Source organism: Bison bison, unplaced genomic scaffold (assembly GCF_000754665.1).
Source record: "Bison bison bison isolate TAMUID 2011002044 unplaced genomic scaffold, Bison_UMD1.0 scf7180017864464, whole genome shotgun sequence".
Classification (NCBI taxonomy): domain Eukaryota; kingdom Metazoa; phylum Chordata; class Mammalia; order Artiodactyla; family Bovidae; genus Bison; species Bison bison.
In genome coordinates, this window is record NW_011495025.1 from 29,330 (window position 1) to 49,237 (window position 19,908).

The 19,908-nt window shown below is 40.6% G+C and overlaps 1 protein-coding gene across 1 annotated transcript in view; it reads right to left on the minus strand.

Moving 5' to 3' along the window:
• The window catches only part of LOC105003156 (SWI/SNF-related matrix-associated actin-dependent regulator of chromatin subfamily A containing DEAD/H box 1-like), a gene marked incomplete at its 3' end in the record, with an annotated part of 61,901 nt that overhangs the window by 25,934 nt on the left and 16,059 nt on the right, over window positions 1–19,908 (minus strand). Inside the window, exon 3 of the mRNA XM_010860140.1 lies at window positions 10,093–10,270. Within this exon, the coding sequence (XP_010858442.1) occupies window positions 10,093–10,270 (178 nt within the window). The remainder of the gene's footprint in view (window positions 1–10,092; window positions 10,271–19,908) is intronic.

Genomic DNA, 19,908 nt, shown 5'->3' on the forward strand with positions numbered 1-19,908 from the left:
TCTTCGTTTTCTGAATGTTGAGCTTTCAGCCAACTTTTTCACTCTCCACTTTCACTTTCATCAAGAGGTTTTTTAGTTCCTCTTCACTTTCTGCCATAAGGGTGGTGTCACCTGTCTTTAATCTGTATAGAAGGCTTTCTTCCTTTTTTTTTACCTTTTTGAACTCCAGTATTATCTAGGATTCCAAGGTGGACTCAAGAGCCTAGGAAGAAATGTCAGTAACCTCAGATATGCAGATGACACCACCCTTATGGCAGAAAGTGAAGAAGAACTAAAGAGCCTCTTGATGAAGTGAATGAGGAGAATGAGAAAGTTGGCCTAAAGCTCAACATTCAGAAAACTAAGATCATGACATCCAGTCCCATCACTTCATGGCAAATAGATGGGGAAACAGCAGAAATAGCATCTGACTTTATTTTTTCAGGCTCTAAAATCACTGCAGATGGTGACTGCAGCCATGAAATTAAGACGCTTACTCCTTGGGGAAAAAAGTTATGACCAACCTAGACAGCATATTAAAAAGCAGAGACATCACTTTGCTAACAAAGGTGTGTCCAGTCAAAGCTATGGTTTTTCCAGTAGTCATGTACAGATGTGAGAATTGGACTATAAAGAAAGTTGAGGGCCGAAAAATAGTTTCTTTTGAACTGTGGTGTTGGAGAAGACTCTTGAAAGTCCCTTGGACTACAAGGAGATCCAACCAGTCCATCCTAAAGGAGATCAGTCCTGGGTGTTCATTGGAAGGACTAATGGTTGAAGCTGAAACTCCAACACTTTGACCACCTGATGGGAAGAGCTGACTCATTAGCAAAGACTCTGATGCTGGGAAAGATTGAGGGCATGAGAAGAAAGGGACGACAGAGGATGAGATGGTGGGATGGCACCACCGACTCAATGGACTTGGGTTTGGGTAGACTCCAGCAGTTGCTGATGGACAGGGAGGCCTGGCATGCTGCAGTTCATGGGGTCGCAAAGATCCGACTAAGCGACTGAACTGACTGATTACCTAGGATTCTACCTTCAGCTCCTTGTTATCTATTATGTTTCCTGAGATACTTCCACCAATTGTCAGAGTTTCTACTATCTCTATCAGTTCAGTTCAGTCTCTCAATTGTATCCAACTTTTTGCGACCCCAAGAACCGCAGCACGCCAGGCATCCCTGTCCATCACCAACTCCCGGAGTTTACATAAACACATGTCCATTGATCAGTGATGCCATCCAGCCACCTCATGCTTTGTCTTCCCCTTCTCCTCCCACCTTAAATCTTTCCCAGCATCAGGCTCTTTTCAAATAGGTCAGCTCTTTGCATCAGGTGGCCAAAGTATTGAAGTTTCAGCTTGAACATCAGTCCTTCCAAAGAATATTTACGACTGATTTCCTTTAGGACAGACTGGTTGGATCTCCTTTAATTGCAAAAGAATCTCAAAGAGTCTTCTTCATTATCACAATTCAAAAGCATCAATTCTTTGGCACTCATCATTCTTTATACCCCAACTCTTACATCCACATATGACTCCTGGAAAAACCACAGCCTTGACTAGATGGACCTTTGTTGGCAAAGTAATGTCTGCCTTTTAGTATGCTGTCTAGGTTGGTCATAACTTTTTCCCCAAGGAGTAAGCATCTTTTAATTTCATGGCTGCAGTCACCATCTGCAGTGATTTTGGAGCCCCCCAAAATAAAGTCTGCCACTGTTTCTGCATCTATTTGCCATTAAGTGATGGGACTGGATGCCATGATCTTAGTTTTCTGAATGTTAGCTTTAAGCCAACTTTTCCACTCTCCTCTTTCACTTTTATCAAGAGGCTCTTTAGTTTTTTGCTTTCTGCCATAAGGGTGGTGTTATCTGCATATCTGAGGTTATTGATATTTCTCCTGGCAATCTTGATTCCAGTTTGTGCTTCATCCAGCCTAGCGTTTCTCATTATGTACTCTGCATATAATTTAAATAAGCAGGGTGACAATATACAGCCTTGACGTACTCCTTTCCCAATTTGGAACCAGTCCATTGTTTCATATCCAGTTTTAACTGTTGCTTCTTGACCTGCATACAGATTTCTCAAGAGGCAGGTCAGGTGGTCTGGTATTCCCATCTCTTTCAGAATTTTCTAGTTTATTATGATTCACACAGTCAAAAGGTTTGACATAGTCAATAAAGCAGAAATAGATTTTTTTTGGAACTCTCTTGCATTTTCGATGATCCAGCAGATGTTGGCAATTTGACCTCTGGTTCCTCTGTATTTTCTAAAACCAGCCTGAACGTCTGGAATTTCATAGTTCATGTATTTCTGAAGCCTGGCTTGGAATTTTGAGCATTTCTTTACTAGCGTGTGAGATGAGTACAACTGTGTGGTAGTTTGCGCATTCTTTGGCATTGCCTTTCTTTGGGATTGGAATGAAAACTGACCTTTTCCAGTCCTATAGCAGTGAGCCACTGCTGAGTTTTCCAAATTTGCTGACATATTGAGTGCAGCACTTTCACAGCATCACCTTTTAGGATATGAAATAGCTCAACTGGAATTCCATCACCGCCACTAGCTTTGTTCATAGTGATGCTTCCTAAGGCCCACTTGACTTTACATTCCAGAACGTCTGGCTCTAGATGAGTGATCACACCATCGTCATTATCTGGGCTGTGAAGATCTTTTTTGTACATGTCTTTTGTGTATTGTTGCCACCTCTTCTTAATATCTTCTGGTTCTGTTAGGTCCATACCGTTTCTGTCCTTCATTGAGCACATCTTTGCATGAAATGTTCCCTTGGTATCTCTAATTTTCTTGAAGAGATCTCTAGTCTTTCCCATTCTATTGTTCCTATATTTCTTTGCACTGATCACCAAGGAAGCCTTTCTTATCCCTCCTTACTGTTCTCTGGAATTCTGCATTCAAATGGGTATATCTTTCCTTTCCTCTTTGTTTTTCACTTCTCTTCTTTTACAGGCCTCCTCAGACAGCCATTTTACTTTTTTGCATTTGTTTTTCTTGGGGATGGTCTTGAACCCAGTCTCCTGTACAAAGTCAGGAACCTCCGTCTGTAGTTCATCAGGCACTATGTCTATCAGATCTAGTCCCTTAAATCCCATAGGTCCACCCATGAACAGAAAATTGCATTAAAGATTTACTGAACATGGCCCCACCCATCAGAAAAAGACCCATTTTCAGGAAGCTTCCATAAGCCTCTTATCCTTCTCCAGAAGAAGGCAGACAGACTGAAAACCATAATCACAGAAAACTAACCAATCTAATCACATGGACCACAGCCTTGTCTAACTCAATGAAACCATGAGCCATACCACGCAGGGCCACCCAAGACGGACGGGTCATGGCAGAAAGTTCTGATAAAATGTGGTCCACAGGAGAAGGGAATGGCAAACCACTTCAGTATTCTTGCCTTGAGAACCCCATGAACAGTACGAAAAGGCAAAAAGATAGGACACTAAAAGATGAACTCCCCAGGTTGGTAGGTGCCCAACATGCTGCTAGATATCAGTGGAGAAATAACTCCAGAAAGAATGAAGAGACGGAGCCAAAGCAAAAAGAACACCCAGTTGTGGATGTAACTGGTGATGGAAGCAAGGTCCGATGCTGTAAAGAGCAATACTGCATAGGAACCTGGAATGTTAGGTTCATGAATCACAGCAAATTGGAAGTGGTCAAACAGGAGATGACAAAAGTGAATACTGACATTTTAGGAATCAGCGAACTAAAATGGACTGTTGGGTGAATAACTCAGATGACCATTATATCTACTACTGTGGGCAAGAATCCCTTAGAAGAAATGGAGTAGCCATCATAGTCAACGAGTCTGCAATGCAGTACTTGGATGCAATCTCAAAAACAACAGAATGATCTCTGTTCATTTCCAAGGCAAACCATTCAATATCATAGCAATCCAAGTCTGTGCCCTGACCAGTAATGGTGAAGAAGCTAAAGTTAAATGGTTCTATGAAGACCTTCGAGACCTTTTAGAACTAACACCCCAAAAACATGTCCTTTTCATTATGCAAAAGTAGGAAGTCAAGAAATATCTGGAGTAACACCAGGTAAATCTGGCCTTGGAGTACAGGATGAAGCAGGTCAAAGGCTAACAGAGTTTTGCCGAGAATGTACTAGTCATAGCAAACACCTTCTTCCAACAACACAAGAGAAGACTCTACACATGGACATCACCAGATGGTCAACACTGAAATCAGGTTGATTATACCCTTTGCAGCCAAAGATGGAGAAGTTTTATACAGTCAGCAAAAGCAAGACTGGGAGCTGACTGTGGCTCAGATCATGAACTTCTTATTGCCAAATTAGACTTAAATTGAATAAACTAGGGACAACCACTAGATCATTCAGGTATAACCTAAATCACATCTCTTATGATTATACAGTGGAAGTGAGAAATAGATTTAAGGGACTAGATAGACAGAATGACTGATGAACTATGGACAGAGGTTAGCAACACTGTACAGGAGACAGGGAGCAAGACCATATCTAAGAAATAAAATTATCTCTATCTGTGGTTCTCAAAAGGGAGGCAATTTCCCTTACAGGACATGTGACAGTGGCTGGAGACATTTTTGATTGTCTTGCCTAGCGAGGTGCTACTGGCATTTAACTGGTAGAGGTCAGGGATTCTGTTAAACATTCTACAACATACATAGCAGCCCCTCAGAACAAAGAACTACCTGGCGCAAAGTGTCAGCAGTGTCAAGGTTAAGAAACCCTGATAATTAAAAAGGCCCATGCATTGATTGTAACTGATTGTAACTATGGAAAACAGTGTTGTGAAAAACAATAAAGATTTTTATGAGCTGACATGATTTCCAGGATATATATCATGTATGACAGAGGATGAGATGGTTGGATGGCATCACCGACTCAATGGACATGAGTTTGAGCAAGGTCCAGGAGTTGGTGGACAGGGAAGCCTGGCGTGCTGCAGTCCATGGGATCACAGTCGGACATGACTGAGAGACTGAACTGAAGTTAATAAAACAAAGAATAAATGTACACATACATCTATACATACACATTATTTATTCATAGACAGCACAAGATAGAGTGCTAACTTCTGTGTAGCAAAGAAGAAAAAAGACACATGAAAGAGAAACAAAGTATGACAAAAAACTAACTGGTTAGTTCTGAGGTGGGAGGAGGAAGAGGCTGGTAGAGAAGGGACAGGAAGTTACTACTTCTCTGTGCTTAGATGCTCAGTCATGTCCGACTCTTTGCAACCCCACGGACTGCAGCCTGCCAGGCTCCTCTGTCCATGGGATTTTCCAGGCAAGGATATTGGAGTGGGTTGCCATTTCCTACTTTAATTATTCTCTAAGCACATTCTATGTAGAGTTTTGATTTTTGGAACCATGTCAATATTTTAAATATTTGAAGGTAAAAAATTTTTTTAAAAGGGACAATGGAAAAAAAACCCTAAAAGGAATACAAACAAAAATTAACATACTGAACTACACTTGAAGTGAATAACAAAGAAAATTTTCAATAAATAATCTAAGTACTGTAACCATACACCTTCACCTAAAGACAACATAAAACTTATGAACAAATCTTAAACTCTTAGTGGGCTTTACAGTCAAGCAGTATGACAGCAATTCTGAAACTATTATACGTATACTGGGTGACTGAACAAATTAGCAAATATAATGATACTGGTGGAAGCAGAGTTCTCACTATCAGAGAAGGAAATACAGAGGAAAAGCAAGGAAGAGTCTTACAGTATTAGGTCAGAATAAAATATATTATCACAAACTTACGATTTTAAAAGCAACAATAACAAAAACCCCACAACATTCTCTCTCATATCCTAGCCCATTCTTGCTGAAAGGGCAATGACAATCCCGTTTCACCTAACAGCAAAGAAAGAACACACTTCACTCCCAGATTGCCAAATGCCATTCCTTTAAAAAGGTGCTACTTGAAGAAATGGCAAATTCTAATTTCAGGCTTGAGAATTCAACTTAAGCCCATCAATTAGGAGAGAACAAAAGAGAACAAACAAAACTCTACGGAGAGAAGGGTAAACTCTCTTATGCATTGTTGAAAAATTAATAAACTAATCTATGGTATCAGTCAGTTTAGTTGCTCAGTCATTTCTGACTCTTTGTAACCCCATGGACTGCAGCACACCAGGCTTCCCTGTCCATCAACAACTCCTGGAGCTTACTCAAAGTGATGTTCATCAAGTCAGTGATGCCATCCAACCATCTCATCCTGTGTCATCCCTTTCTCCTCCTGCCTTCGATCTTTCCCAGCATCAGGGTCTCTTCCAATGAATCAGTTCTTCACATCAGGTGGCCTAAGTACTGGAGTTTCAGCTTTAGCTTAAGTCTTTCCAATGCATATTCAGGACTCATTTCCTTTAGGATTGACTGGTTTGATCTTCTTGCAGTCCAACAGACTCTCAAGAGTCTTCTCCAACACCCCACTTCAAAAGCATCAATTCTTGGGTGCATTAGGGGTGTAGAAATTGAAAAAATCAAAATGTCAGTCACTCAGTCATGTTTGACTCTTTGCAACCCCATGGACAGTAGTCTGCCAGGCTCCTCTGTCCATGACAAGAATATTGGAGTGGGGTGCCATTCCCTTCTTCAGGGTATCTTCCTGACCCAGGAATCGAAACTGGGTCTCTCGCATTGCAGGCAGATTCTTTCCTGTCTGAGCCACAGGGAAGCCATGTAGAAAGTGAGAGACATCCTAAAAAACCTGGTTTATTACCTTCACAAGTAACGAAAATCATGAGAACCAAAAAAAAGGCTGAGATAATTTCAGATTAAACCAAAGACACATGATGAACTAAACCCAATGCATGATGCTAGAGAAAATTTTATTATAGAGTACTACTCAAAATATGATTCATGGACTAACCACCTGTCCTTGAAATCAAACTGTTTGTAATCTGTCCATCAAAAGATAAGGAACTTAAATCAGAGGGAAAAACAACTACATTACTAAGCACAAAGCTTCGTTCAGCTAATTATTTTTTTTCATTACAAGACATTCTTAGTGGAGGAATGAGTACATCAATTTATATTTTAAGGGGAAACAAGTTTGATCCTTGGTCCAGGAAGATCCCATGTAATGTAGGACAGCTAAGCTCATGCACCACAACTACTGAGCCTGTGCTCTATAGCCTGTGAGCTGCAACCACTGAAGCCTGAGTACCCAGAGCCCATGTTTTGCAACAAGAGAAATCAATGCAATGCGCAGCCTGAGCACTACAACTGGAGTAGTCCCCACTCACTGTAACTAGAGAAAGTCCAGTGCAGGCATAAAAAAATAAATAAAAATACAATAATTCTATTATTATACGAAGGTGACAAGCAACGTGGAAAAATGTTAACAAAGGATGAATCTTTTTAAAAAGCTTGTGGAAACTGGTTTTTCTTGTAACTTTTCTGTAAATTTAAATTCTTTTCAAAATAAAAAGTAAAATTTGGAGTGCTAATGTATCAATTTTCCTCAGGATCTACCACATAGGATCATCACTATTTTTTATTTCAGAGTAAAATTCAAGACAAAGGCATGTTCACCTAAGCTTATGTACAAGAGGAAATTCATTTTAAGAGAAAGTCCTCATCTTAGCAGAGGACAGTCTTGATCTCTTGCATCACTTTCCTCACTTAGCCTCTCATCACACAACTTTTTGAGTTTTACCTCAATGACTGCTCCTTCTTAGAATCTTCTCCAGTTTCTTCTCATGTCGCTCCGTTCCTAAAATCAAGAGTTCCCCTGGCCTAAGTCCTTCAATCAAGGCATTGTCTGTATTCCAGCTATACTACAGTGTCTCTTAGTGATTTTATCTAATCGTGTATCTTTTAATATCAAGGGCCTGCAATGCAGGAGACCCAGGTTCCATCCCTGGGTCGGGAAGATCCCCTGGAGAAAGGAATGGTAACTCACTCTGGTATTCTTGCCTGGAGAATTTCAAGGACACAGGAGCCTGGCGGGCTATAGTTCATTGGGTTGCAAAGAGTCAGACATAACTGAGCAACTAACACTGCAGTTTTCATCCTGACAACACCTAAATATACATGTGGAACCTAGACCTTTCTCCAGAACCTAATGTTACAAATCTAAATTGCCTACCTGACACGTCCACTTAGATGTCCAAGAGTCTTCTCAAACACAGCATGTCCAAGACTTAATTGCCAATCTTTCCTTCTAACGCTGTTCTCTATCACACTCAAGAGAGTACTCCTTATCCCAGTTACTGTTAACTCCATCCTTCCAGTTGCCCAGGTCAAATTATCTTAGGGTCATCCATACTCCCTTCTCTGCCATTCCATTTGCAATCCATCAATAAAGCCTCTCTGCTCTACCTTAAGAGTATATCCAGAATCTAACTACTTCTCATTCACATCCGTAGGTACGAGAATGGTCTAAGCTTCCATCCTTTTTTTTGCCTTAGTTATTACAAAAGTATTCATGATTCTACTACTACTTCCCTATACCCTTAAAGACTTTTAAACATATTAATCAGGTCATTTTACTCCTCTGCTCAGTATGCTCCTTTAGCTCCTTTTATTCTCATTCAGAATAAAAGCCAAATAGCCTATGGGCTTATTAACTAGATAAAGTCCTTGCCCTATTCTACTCCTCACCTTGTGACCTTAGGTCCTTCACTTTCTAGCATTAGCCCTAGTCAGTCAGTTTAGTTCAGTCGCTCAGTTGTGTCCAACTCTTTGCAACCCTATGGTCTGCAGCATGCCGGCCTCCCTGTCCATCACCAACTCCTGGAGTCTACTCAAACTCATGATCATTGAGTCAGTGAAGTCATCCAACCATCCCATCTTCTGTCATCCCCTTCTCCTCCCACCCTCAATCTTTCCCAGCATCAGGGTCTTTTCAAATGAGTCAGTTCTTCACATCAGGTAGCCAAAGTACTGGAGTTTCAGCTTCCACATCAGTCCTTCCAATGAACATCCAAGACTGATCTCCTTTAGGATGGACTGGTTGGATCTCCTTGCAGCCCAAGGGACTCTCAAGAGTCTTCTCCAACACCACAGTTGAGAAGCATCAATTCTTTGGCCCTCAGCTTTCTTCATAGTCCAATTCTCACATCCATACATGACTACTGGAAAAACCATAGCTTTGAATAGATGGACCTTTGTTGGGGAAGCAATGTCTCTGTTTTTTAATATGCTGTCTAGGTTGGTCATAGCTTTTCTTCCAAGAAGCAAGTGTCTTTTAATTTCATGGCTGCAGTCACCATATGCAGTGATTTTGGAGCCCCCCAAAATAAAGTCTGTCACTGTTGATGATGGGACCATGATGATGGGACCCACTCCTTTTCCCTAAACAGGCATAATACCACTAAAAGTCACTAAGCAGGATATTCCTAATGCCCCTCCCAGCACATTCACATCTCTGCTCAAGCAACATCTTCTTAATAAAGTCTTTTCCAACCATGTACTTTACCCTTGGCCCTTAACCCTGGCCCCAAATCCTGTATCCCCTCTCCCCCCTCCCTTTGCCCATCAGATTTATTATTTGGCATATTGCATTTTTTATTTACTTACTACATTTCTATCTATCATACAAGCTCTGTACTAGCTCACTGAATGTGTCCCCAAAATGTCCAAAAATGTCAATCGGACTCAAGAACAAATCAGGAAGTAGTTACAAATGATCAAAGGTACTTGTTAAAATAAATTCCCTATCTATGGAGAATGAAAAGATTAAATATTTACTCTAACTGAACTTTTTTTTCTGAAAATCAGAACCGAGGGATTTCCTGGTGGTCCATTAGTTAGGATTCAGTGCTTTTACTGCCGTGTCTGGGCTCAATCCCTGGTTCAGAAACTAAGAACCCGCAAGCCAACTTGTGAGGTCAAAAAAATAATAATAGAGAAAATCAGTCCAGAATCAATCAATCTCACACACATACACATAAACATGTACATACACACACACTTATGTGTTTACAGCTCTATGTTAGGAAAAAATGACCATGATGCAGTCAGGAAAAGGAAAAAAGTGGGGTGGAAATCATCAAAAATTTTCAACATAAGTTAACTTTTTCTAAAAAAAAAAAAGGGGGGGGTTTATACATGCAAATATAATGAACCTATTAAGTTGCTTACACTATAATCACCGTGTCTTTGTTGAATTTTTTCTCTTGAACTGTACTGGAGCAATTTGGGGAAACAACATCTTCACTATCAGAAGACAAATCAATGTATTGAATCCCTCTTTGATTCTTGAAATACGATATACTTGCTTTTCTGTCATTTTCTGGAGTTTCTGGAACACTAGAATCTTCTGCAAAAGACAAAAAGCAGAAAGGCATTTTGAGCAACCTGAAAATAAGACAAATTTTGTTTGTGCAAATCTGTCTTAGCACAATCATATGCCAAAATTCTTTAGCTTCATTCACGTTTCCATCTTAAACCAAAACTCCTCCTAATTTTTAAAGAAAAAATTAATAGTCAACCAGGGCTGGCATTAAATGATTTTCCACTTCAGAGGTTACTTACTAGCAAGACCTTAGTGGACACTGCAAAACAGCGGTTTGTATATTTCAACCCTCTTATCTCTGTGCTTTTGTTTCCTAGTACTCAGTTCTTACCTAAGACAACATGGACACTAGAGCCCAAAAGACTTGAATTTCAATCCCATCTCTCAGCCAAGTTACTTAATCTAAGTCTCAGTGTCCTCTATAAAAAAGAGATGCTAATAATCACAGGGTTAATGTGCACATAAAATTTAATTTGGAAAATTGGCACACTGTCAATATCCAACATACATTAGCTCTTATGCAAATATTGGTGTTACAGGCCAAATTATGTCCCCTCCAAAATTCCTATGCTAAAGTTCCAACCTCCATGACCTCAAGATGTAACATATTTGGAGACAGGTCCTTCATAGAAGTGACCAACTTCAAATGAGTCAGTTAGGTTAGTAACCTATGAGAGAGAGGAACCAAGGATACATGTGCATGGGGGAAAGGCAGGGTGGGCACACAGGGAGGAGGCTGAGGAGAAAGGCCTTCACAAGACACCAACCCCACCGACACCTGGATCTTAAGACTTCTAGCCTCTAGACATGGGAGAAAATCAGTCTGCTCTTTATGGCACTCAGTCTGTGTTATTTTGTTATGGCAGCCCTCACTAATAAAGGCTGGAGAAGGCAATGGCAACCCGCTCCAATGTTCGTGCCTGCAGAATCCCAGGGACGGGGGAGTCTGGCGGCCTGCCATCCATGGGGTCGCACAGAGTCGGACACAACTGAAGCGACTTAGCAGCGGCAGCAGCAGCACTAATGAAGTCAGCATCATTTGTTTATCCAAAGCAGGTGAGTAAAATATTCTATTGTGGTCTCCTCTCTCCAAGGGCTGAGGTTCAAAATTATTCTCCCTTATATACAGGAGGAGGAATTCCTGATTTAAGGAATTCATATTAAAGTGTCTTGGTTTAGTGAATACAGTTGTCCTGCAGTATCTGGGAGGTTTAGGGAGACTGGTTCCAGGACTTTACTGCCCACTCCCAAAATGGGGGAACGTTCAAGTCCCTTAAATAAAATGGTCCTGTAATTTCATATAACATATGCACACAGCTGTATTACCTTTAATACCTGATTCGTGTAAATTCTATGTAAAGAGTTGTAGATACACATGTGAAAGTTACACAAATAGTTGCAGTGTGTATGTGGCAGATTTGTTTTGCTATTTAGAACTTCCTGGAACTTTTCTTTCTGAATATTTCCATTGTACCTGATCTGTAGATGAGAATCCATAGATATGAGGGCCAATTGGTGATACATTTTAAAAAGGAATGATCACATGATTTTTAATTCAAAAGTACCAATTTAAAAAACAATAGCTACCATTAGCCACTATTCAGTATCAATTCCAGAAGTGAAACACATTTTCAATACTTACAATAACCCCAAGGGGACATTATATCATCATTTTATAGATAAACTAGATGCAGAGGAAGCAACTTGTCCAAAGTCATACAAGGGAAAGTATCAGACCTAAAATCCAAAACCCAGAGTCTAAATCCTGGTAAGCTAAAATTCTTGACCTTCCTGCAATTAACTGTCATAAAATGATACCAATCACTATCATAAGGCTCCTGAGTCATATTTGTAAATAACATTAACCAAGGCTTACATAACCAATCTCTTAGAGGACACAAAAAATATTTTTCTTCCTGCAATGAAGTCCCAGCAACATTCAGTTCAGTTGGTCAGTCGTGTCCGACTCTTTGCGACCCCATGAATTGCAGCACACCAGGCCTCCCTGTCCATCACCAACTCCCGGAGTTCACTCAGACTTACGTCCATCGAGTCAGTGATGCCATCCAGCCATCTCATCCTCTGTCGTCCCCTTCTCCTCCTGCCCCCAACCCCTCCCAGCATCAGAGTCTTTTCCAATGAGTCAACTCTTCACATGAGGTGGCCAAAGTACTGGAGTTTCAGCTTTAGCATCATTCCTTCCAAAGAAATCCCAGGGCTGATCTCCTTCAGAATGGACTGGTTGGATCTCCCTGCAGTCCAAGGGACTCTGAAGAGTCTTCTCCAACACCACAGTTCAAAAGCATCAATTCTTCAAGGCACTCAGCTTTCTTCACAGTCCAACTCACATCTATACATGACCAGTGGAAAACCCAGAGCCTTTACTAGATGGACCTGTGTTGGCAAAGTAATGTCTCTGCTTTTCAATACGCTATCTAGGTTGATCATAACTTTTCTTCCAAGGAGTAAGGGTCTTTTAATTTCATGGTTGTAGTCACCATGTGCAGTGATTTTCGAGCCCAAAAAAATAAAGTCTGACATGGTTTCCACTGTTTCCCCATCTAGTTCCCATGAAGTGATGAGACCAGATGCCATGATCTTCGTTTTCTGAATGTTGAGCTTTAAGCCAACTTTTTCACTCTCCTCTTTCACTTTCATCAAGAGGCTTTTTAGTTCCTCTTCACTTTCTGCCATAAGGGTGGTGTCATCTGAATATCTGAGGTTATTGATATTTCTCCTGGCAATCTTGATTCCAGCTTGTGTTTCTTCCAGCCCAGCGTTTCTCATGATGTACTCTGCATATAAGTTAAATAAACAGGGTGATAATATACAGCCTTGATGTACTCCTTTAATGATTTGGAACCAGTCTGTTGTTCCATGTCCAGTTCTAACTGTTGCTTCCTGACCTGCATATAGGTTTCTCAAGAGTCAGGTCAGGTGGTCTGGTATTCCCATCTCTTTCAGAATTTTCCACAGTTTAATGTGACTGTGGAGAGGTCTGACACAATGTGGTCCACTGGAAAAGGGAGTGGCAAATCACTTCAGTATTCTTGCCTTGAGAACCCCATGAACAGTATGAAAACGCAAAATGATAGGATACTGAAAGAGGAACCCCCCAGGTCACTAGGTGCCCAATATGCTACTGGAGATCAGTGGAGAAATAACTCCAGAAAGAATGAAGGGATGGAGCCAAAGCAAAAACAATACCCAGTTGTGGATGTGACTGGTGATAGAAGCAAGGTCCGATGCTGTAAAGAGCAATGTTGCATAGGAACCTGGAATGTCAGGTCCATGAATCAAGGCAAATTGGAAGTGGTCAAACAAGAGATGGCAAGAATGATCATCAACATTCTAGGAATTAGCAAACTAAAATGGACTAGAATGGGTGTATTTAACTCAGATGACCATTATATCTACTTCCGTGGGCAGGAATCCCTCAGAAGAAATGGAGTAGCAATCATGGTTGACAAAAGAGTCCAAAATGCAGTACTTGGACGCAATCTCAAAAACGACAGAATGATCTCTGTTCGTTTCCAAAGCAAACCATTCAATATCACAGTAATCCAAGTCTATGTCCCAACCAGTAACGCTGAAAAAGCTGAAGTTGAACGGTTCTATGAAGACCTACAAGACCTTTTAATACTAACACCCCCAAAAGATGTCCTTTTCATTATAGGGGACTGGAATACAAAAGTAGGAAGTCAAGAAACACCTGAAGTGACAGGCAAATTTGGCCTTGGAATACGGAATGAAGCAGGGCAAAGACTAATAGAGTTTTGCCAAGAAAATGCACTGGTCATAGCAAACACCCTCTTCCAACAACACAAGAGAAGACTCTACACATGGACATCACCGGATGGTCAACACCAAAATCAGACTGATTATATTCTTTGCAGCCAAAGATGGAGAAGCTCTATACAGTCAACAAAAACAAGACCAAGAGCTGACTGGCTCAGATCATGAACTCCTTATTGCCAAATTCAGACTTAAATTGAAGAAAGTAGGGAAAACCACTAGACCATTCAGGTATGACCTAAATCAAATCCCTAGCAACATTACTGAAAAGCAAATCACAAAACTGTTCAAACAGAACAATTTTATAAATGTTGAATGTATGGGGTGAAAAATCACTTTGAAAAAAAAATTTTTTTTTCAGCTATGTTTACTGCCATTTGTATGAAGACACAAATTCTGATAATTATGTAAAATAATAAAATGATAGTCTAATTCTTATCAACTAAGTATTAAAGGTACTATGGACTCTGCTTTTACACAGTGGTCCTGCTATATCACAAACCACAAATAAAACTAAAAATGTAGATCTTTATTGCATCATAAATTTAACCTAAACTTAATGCTTAAAGCTCAACATTCAGAAAACTAAGATAATGGCATCCGGTCCCATCACTTCATGGCAAATAGATGGGAATCAGTAGAAACAGTGGCTTTTATTTTTTAGGGCTCCAAAATCACAGCAGATGGTGATTGCAGCCATGAAATTAAAAGACTTACTCACTGGAAGGAAAGTTATGATCAACCTAGACAGCATACTAAGAAGCAGAGACATTACTTTGTCAACAAAGGTCCATCTAGTCAAGGCTATGGTTTTTCCAGTAGTCATGTACAGATATGAGAGTTGTACTATAAAGAAAGCTGAGGGCCGAAGAATTGATGCTTTTGAACTGTGGTGTTGGAGAAGACTCTTGAGAGTCCCTTGGGCTGCAAGGAGATCAACCAGTCCATACTAAAGGAGATCAGTCCTGAGTGTTCATTGGAAGGACTGATGTTGAAGCTGAAACTTCAGTATTTTGGCCACCTGATACGAAGAGCTGACTCATTTGAAAAGATCCTGATGCTGGGAAAGATTGACGGTGGGAGGAGAAGGGGACAAAAGAGGATTAGGTGGTTAGATGGCATCACCGACTCAATGGACGTGAGTTTGAGCAAACTCTTGGTGATGGACAAGGAGGCCTGGTGTGCTGCGGCTCATGGGGTCACAAAAAGTTGGATACAATGAGCGACTGAACTGAATGCATATAATTTTAACAGTTCAACACTGTCCAGCTTTTTGAAAAGGGCTATGACAAAATGATTTGGATTGTCCTCTTTTCTTTAAAAAGCTTCCTTATTCAAAGTGAAGAACAAGCTTTTCAAACTAGTCTTACTGTTTGTTTGGGGGCAGCGGGGGTGGCAGGTGGTAAAAATTCTATTAGTGAGTAGTAGGAGCACTAGAGTTTCTTGAACTGATTATATATTCATCTTTTCTTTAATCTTCTCCTCTGATCTTCCCAATCCAGGAATCGAATCCAGGCCTCTCACACTGCAGGCAGATTCTTTCCCATCTGAGCCACCAGGGAAGCCCAAGAATACTGGAGTGGGTAGCCTATCCCTTTTCCAGGGGAACTTCCCAACCCAGAAATCAAACCAGGGCCTCCTGGATTGCATGCAGATTCTTTACCAGCTGAGCTACCAGGGAAACCCTACTTATTATATACAGATTATAATACAAAATAGATGGTGAGGACATAATTTTAAAATTCACATTCAATATGCTTCATTAATAAGGTAGGAAAAAAAGCTGGGCTTTCTTATGGGTTTCCCTTGTGGCTCAGCTGGTAAAGAATCCACCTGCAATGCGGGAGACCTGGGTTTGATACCTGGGTTGGAAAGATCCCTTGGAGAAGGCAAAGGCTACCCACTCCAGTATTCTGGCCTGGAGAATTCCATTAACTATATACTCCAGGGGTTGCAAAGAGTCAGACATGACTAAGTGACTTTCACTTTACTCTCTTATAGGTACTGAATTACTAAGAGCTTTTACTGGATATGCAACGTTCACCATCAAAAAATATACGTTAGATTGGTTCAAGAGAGTAGAGTAGAATGACACATGTTCATCTCCTCCTGCAAGAGCACCAAGATTGCAACTGGTTGTTGAACAACTATTAAAAGGAGGATGCTGGAGCCCACCAAAAAAAGATACCCCAGACCAAAGACAAAGAAGCTGCAAGGAGATAGAAGGAGGGGGCGCAAGCACAATAAAATCAAATCCCATATTCACCAGGTGAGTAACCCACAATCTGGAGGACAATAATACCAAAGAAGTTCTCCCACTATTGTGAAGGTTCTGAGTCCCATGTCAGGCTTCCCAACCTGGGGATCTGGTAAAGGGACTGGGAATCCCCAGGAATTCTGACTTTGAAGGCCAGCAGGATTTGATTATAGGACTTCCACAGGACTGGGGGTAACAGAATTCGCTCTTGGAGGGCACAAACAAAATCTTGAGAGTATCAAGATTCAGGCACAAGGAGCAGTGATTCCACAGGAGACTGAACTAGACCTACCTGCTACTGTTGGAAGGTCTCCTGTGGAAGCATGGGTTGGCAACGGATGGCCGCAGGGACAAAGGCACTGGCAGTAGCAGTCCTGGAAGGTTCCCCTTAGGATAAGCCCTCTTGAAGGTTGCCATTAACCCTACCATAAAGCCCACAGACCCCAGGGCTGAGTCGTCTCAGGCTAAATAACTAACAGGGAGGAAGCACAACCCCACACATCAGCAGATAATGGGATTAAAGTTTTACTGCCCACCACAGTAAGTCCCAGTTTTTCCCATGCCCAGTCCCTCCCATCAGGAATCTTACACAAGCCTCAGCCTCATGCACCAGAAGGCAAACAGAAGCAAGAAGAACCACAATCCTGCAGCACTAGAACAAAAACCACATCATAGAAAGTTAACCAGAATGAAAAAGCAGAGGGTTATATCCCAGATGAAAGGACTAGATAAAACCCCCTGAAAAACAACTAAATGAAATGGGGACAGGCCAACTTTCCAGAAAAAGAATTCAGAATAATGATAGTGAAGATGATCCAGGATCTCAGAAAAAGAATGGAGAAGATGCAAGAAATATTTACCAAAGACCCAGAAGAACTAAAGAATAAAGATGAACAATACACTAGAAGGAAGCAATAGCAAAATAACTGAGGCAGAAGAATGGGTAAGTGACCTGGAAGACAGAATGGTGGAAGTCACTGTTGCAGAACAGAATATAGAAAAAAAGAATGAAAAAGAATGAAGACAGCCTAAGAGACCTCTGCTGCTGCTGCTTCTAAGTCACTTCAGTCGTATCCGACTCTGTACGACCCCATAGACAGCAGCCCACCACGCTCCCCCGTCCCTGGGATTCTCCAGGCAAGAATGCTGGAGTGGGTTGCCATTTCCTTCTTCAATGCATGAAAGTGAAAAGTGAAGGTGAAGCCGCTCAGTTGTGTCTGACCCTCAGCGACCCCATGGACTGCAAGCCTTTCAGGCTCCTCCATCCATAGGATTTTCCAGTCAAGAGTACTCGAGTGGGGTGCCATTGCCTTCTCCAGGGTTTCCAGAAAGAGAAGAGAGGGAGAAAGGACCTAAGGAAATATTTGAAAAGATAATAGCTGAAAACTTCCCTAAGATGGTAAAGGAAATAGTCAACCAAGTCTAGGAAGCACAGAGAATCCCAAGCAGGATAAACCCAAGGAGGAACAGACCGAGACACACAGTAATCAAAATGACAAAAATTAAAGAGCAAGATAAAATATTAAAAGCAACAAGGGGAAAAATGACAACATACAAGGGAACTCTCATCAGGCTATATTAGCTGATTTCAACAGCAACTCTACAAGCCAGAAGGGAATGGCACGACATATTTAAAGCGATGAAAGGGAAGAAACTACAACCAAGAATACTCTACCCAGCAGGACACTTGTTCAGATTCAGTGGAAAAATCAAAAGCTTTCCAAACAAGCAAAAGTTAAGAGAATTCAGCACCACCAAACTAGCTTTACAACAAATGCTATAGGAATTTCTCTAAGCAGTATGCACGAGAAGGAAAAAAATCTACACAAAATAAACCCAAAACAATTAAGAAAATGGTAATAGGATTGTATGCGTGTGTATGTGTGCGTGTGCATGCGCTCAGTTGCTTCAGTCTTGTCCAACTCTTTCTGACCTTTTTGACTGAAGCTTACCAGGCTCCTCTCTCCATGGGAGTCTCCAGGCAAGAATACTGGAGTGGGTTGCCATGCCCTCCTACAGGGGATCTTCCTAACCCAGGGACTTAATTTGCCATACATATGGATAATTACCTTAAACGTAAATGCATTAAATGCACCAACCAAAAGACAGACTGGCTGAATGAATGAAAAGATGTGCATGTATGCACTTCCACCTATCGCATCACTCTACTTAACCCCTCAAATTGTACATTATTATTTTATACTGTTAGGTTAATCATGTTTCCATTATGGCTTGCAACTGTAATTCTTTTATTTTTTGTCTGGCTATTGGTTGTGAAAAGTGATAAACATCTTTTACTGTTGTGGAAAAAAAAATATATATATATATACACATATACACATTAAACATGTATACTACCCTGAACCAAGTGGCACCCCCAAAGCCTGATTGGCAAGTGACTAACAGCAGAGGAAATGGTTTGATAATATGGAGGAATGAGGGAAGATTATAAAACAAAAGCATTTCTCAAACTAAGGACCTCTTTTAAACTTCTCACTTTTAAAAAAAATGAGGGCTCCACAAGAGTCTTTGCTTATGCTGGTTATACCTATAATATTTACCTCATCAGAAAATAGTAACTAAGAAAATGTTTAAGAATTTATTTAGGACTTCCCTGGAGGTCCAGTGGTTAAAAATCCTCCTGACAATGCTGGGGACATCAGTTCAATCCCTGGTCCAGGTGGATTGCACACGCTGCAGGGCCACTAAGCCTGTGTGCCACAACAAGAGAAGCCACTGCAACGAGCGGCGGCATGCAGCAACTAGAGACAGCCTGAGCGCAGCAACGAAGGCCCAGCACAACCACAAAGCAAACAAGAGGAAGGAAGGAATGCTTAAAAAGAAAAAAAATTAGTAAGAAAACTATATTCCTTCCTCCCCCATCCCTCAAATTCAGTGAGACAAGTAGCACTGTTTTAAATCTGTGAAGATTCCTGGTTTAATAGAAAGACAGCTAGATTCTCATATCTGTTTGTGCAATTATCTGTTGAAGTGTATTGTTTTTGTTTGGTTTACAAAGGAAATCATGCCTCACCACAGTTACATAGTTAAGGAAGGAATATTTTTTAAAAATAAAAAATAGTTTTACTTTACTGTGGGTATTTTTTGACAATGAACCCAAATTTGACAGATGGTAGTTTTTCTAAAGGTTGTTGCAATGTGGAGTCTGAAATGATGTGAACGAACTTTTCATTCTGTTACATTAAAACGTTCCAGTCAATCTTGCACTTTAATAGCCCCTTAACCCACGCATTATCTTTTTAAAGCATTGTGTGCACTATCTTTTGGAAAATATTGGTTCACTCACTGATTAATGCATATCTTCCAAATGTTGACATGTCATATTTTTTTACAAAAATGACATTCATTAATCTCACCACTGGTTTCTAAATATCTGGAGACTGTCAAAATCACATTTGTAGATAGGTTTTCCAAAATTCAAAAGTTTTCTTTGAAACTAGAATTTTATCATTTGCATAAATACTGTCAGTTGTTTTCCTTGATATCAGATCATTTTTTTGAAAAAAATGTCTGTTAAATACCTGTCTACATAGTGTGGTTTGTCAGTCATTCTTTTAAATAAAAATGGTGCTCTGTGAAATAATGACAA